The 3,044-nt window shown below is 50.3% G+C and overlaps 1 protein-coding gene across 1 annotated transcript in view; it reads right to left on the bottom strand.

The window, feature by feature from the left end:
* Positions 1 to 3,044, bottom strand: part of LOC106811074 (protein phosphatase Slingshot-like) — a 9,476-nt gene that overhangs the window by 2,779 nt on the left and 3,653 nt on the right. The window contains 1 exon segment of the mRNA XM_014814600.1: positions 2,758 to 2,822. Within this exon segment, the coding sequence (XP_014670086.1) occupies positions 2,758 to 2,822 (65 nt within the window).

The raw sequence follows: 3,044 nt of genomic DNA, 5'->3' as shown, positions 1-3,044 counted from the left end.
TGATTATAGATGAGATACTGGTTATATGCGATGCGACGTTGTGCGCGTGTTCGGCTATTTTTTACATGTAATGAAATACAAGACAGCCAGTAAGGGCGGAGTGTGAAAGGATATAGACGATGATTTAAGTGGGCGAACCGAAAAGGAAAGACAGTAAACAGGTCAAGAGATGAATAACAGCAGATTTAAACGCCATGAAGAGTGCAAGCGGAAAGGTGCATGCTGCGAGAGAGAAAGAGAGAGAGGAGAGAGAGAGAGAGAGAGAGAGAGAGAGAGAGAGAGAGAGAGAAAGAGAGAAGAAGGAGCAGAGAAGAGAGGGTAGAGAGACAGAGATAGAGACAAAGTGTGGCACAGAAGAGACACAGAAAAAGTACGCGAAACACTATAGTTCAAGAAAAATAACAAGAGAACGTATCTACGCCGCACGGCCGTTCGGCCATGAGCATGATCTCGTCGTCCGCGCGAATATCGGCCAGCACGCAGAGGCGATGGTGAATCGTTGCTTCGTTGAAGTCCAGCCCCACGATGGCAGCGCATTGCTTCCATGTTCTGCTGCCCACTGTTTGTGATCAGCAGCATGGTAGCGTTGTCGTCGCCGTCGTTCCTACGTCTCTAGCTCACGCGCCTACCACTGCAGCAGTAACGACGCGCTCGTCAGCGCACACACGCGAGTTCGTTACGAGTGGGATTTATCAGCGAGGGTTTTAGGGGGCGAGTTGGGTTGGTTGGTTGGTTGGTTGGTTGGTTGGTTGCGCTTAGTTGGTTGGTTGGTTGGTTGGTTGCTCCACGGGCCGCTGCCAGCAGCCCGCCGGTGATGAAATTAACTTTATGAACGAAGGCGAGTCCAACAGACTCGCCTACCATCAAAAAGAGCGGAGTCCGCGCAGCATAATGATTGCGAGTCGCCCCTCAGCAAAAAGAGGCAGTCCGCGCAGCAAAAAGAGGGAGTCTGCAGCAAATGAGGGAGTCCGCAGCCAAAAAGAGGAGTCCGCAATCAAAACTGAGGAGTCCGCACGCAAAAATGAGGGAGTCCGCATCAAAGATGAGCGGGAGGTCGCCGAGCAAAAATGAGGAATCGCACATCAATGAGGGAATCCACAAGTATAGCAAGTAGTACTGCGATATTAACACAAATAAGGACATTTGTGGTGCATGTCTTGCCAAAATTTTGCTTGGGTCATTGCCTAAAAAAAATATATGGCTAATGATTTTTAGCGACAGCCGCTGCTCTGCGAACGAAACTATAGTAGTAATAGCGGAATTTTCCAGTGAGTCAGCACGGACTCCCCGCATATGTCAGGGAGTCGCGACATAAATCAGGGAGTATTTGACTCCGACTCAGCGTTAATTTCGCACCTGCAGGCAGTAACGCCCGCATCGTCAGCCTCACACTACGCGAGAGTCTGCGTGGGGCGCGCGTTACGCAGTGGGATTTATCGGGCGGACGACGTTGGTTGGTTGGTTTGTTGGGTGGTAGTGTGAGAGCGATTTTGGAAATGAGCTTGAAAATCCAAGCTAGTCATAATTTCAAAAATATTGATTTTTACACACGCGCACGCACGCACGCACAGCACGCACGCACGCACGCACGCACGCACGCACGGCAGCCACACACAACACACAGTGAAATCCAATAAAAATATGCACCAGTGCTGAGTGAGGGTGGGAAGGTTGGATACTAGATAAGGGGGATGAGTTGGTAGCTTGGTACGGGGGGATGCTTTAACCCGCCCCATTGACACGGGAGATGCTGCAGCAGCATTGCAACAACGACCTACTCCATGAATGAGGGGCGAAAACGTGAGTCGCAAGTATGCCGCCGCAGCGAAACATCAGCGAACCAACACTCCCACACACAGAGAACGTGCGAGAGAGAGAACTTCCCCCTTTCTGCGACGATAATAATCAGATCGCATTTATAACCGAGATTCCGGGTGCGCGTGAGATGCATAAACTGATAACACTGACTAAAGCGAGTTCATCTCACTTTTCGTTCTTCGGCACATCTGCCCCCAGCCAACACGGTGCACTCGCAGCAAAAAACAACAACCACACCCGTCACCAGACAATTCCCGGTGCTGGGGCAGAGGTGGTGGGTCGGGGGGGGGGGGGGGGAGAATTAAATGCCATCTAGGGTACAGATACATGGACTCCGTGAGCCTGCAGAAAAAACCACCACACCAGTCACCAGACAATTCCCGGTGCTGGGGCAGAAGTGGGGGGTCGGGGAAGGGAGGAGGGGGAGAATTAAATGCCATAGGGTACAGATACATGGACTCCGTGAGCCTGCAGAAAAAACACCACACCCGTCACCAGACAATTCCGCGTGCTGCGCAGAGGTGGGGGTTCAGGGAAGGGGGGAGGGGGAGAATTAAATGCCATCTAGGGTACAGATACATGGACTCCGTGAGCCTGCAGAAAAAACCACCACACCCCTCACTAGACTCGGTGCTGGGGCAGAGATGGGGGGGGGGAAGAATTAAATGCATCTAGGTACAGATGCCATGGACTCTGCGAGCTGCCAGAAAAAAACCACACACCGTCACCAGACAATCCTGCGTGCTGCCGGGCAAGAGGTGGGGGTCGGGGAAGGGGGGAGGGGGAGAATTAAATGCATCTAGGGTACAGATGCATGGACTCTGCGAGCCTGCATTGCATTGCTGTTTACACAAACAAGGTCTGTTCACACATACCCCGGTCTCTCGCAATGTTGAACTAAGGCGATCTAACAGCGATGCCAGAACTCAACTATCTTACCATCTTAAGCGTGTCCTCTGGCCGTAGTAGGTTGGACATGGACTGCAGATGGTGCTGTATATCACCTGGAAGCAAACAGCTCAGGTAAGAACGACAGTATCAGAGCAGAAACACGACTTATAATGCACGCGCAGAATACCTGATTATCAGCAACAGAAGGACATTTTAACTACTCAACACTATTGCATTTATCAGATTTTCCTTAATGAAAAAGACTGTCTTCAGTACATGTTTTTGTATTTGAATTACATGCAATAAATATTTAATAATAATAATTATAATAATGT

Source organism: Priapulus caudatus, unplaced genomic scaffold (genome assembly GCF_000485595.1).
Source record: "Priapulus caudatus unplaced genomic scaffold, Priapulus_caudatus-5.0.1 Scaffold502, whole genome shotgun sequence".
Classification (NCBI taxonomy): domain Eukaryota; kingdom Metazoa; phylum Priapulida; class Priapulimorpha; order Priapulimorphida; family Priapulidae; genus Priapulus; species Priapulus caudatus.
This window is presented reverse-complemented; position numbering and strand designations above follow the sequence as displayed.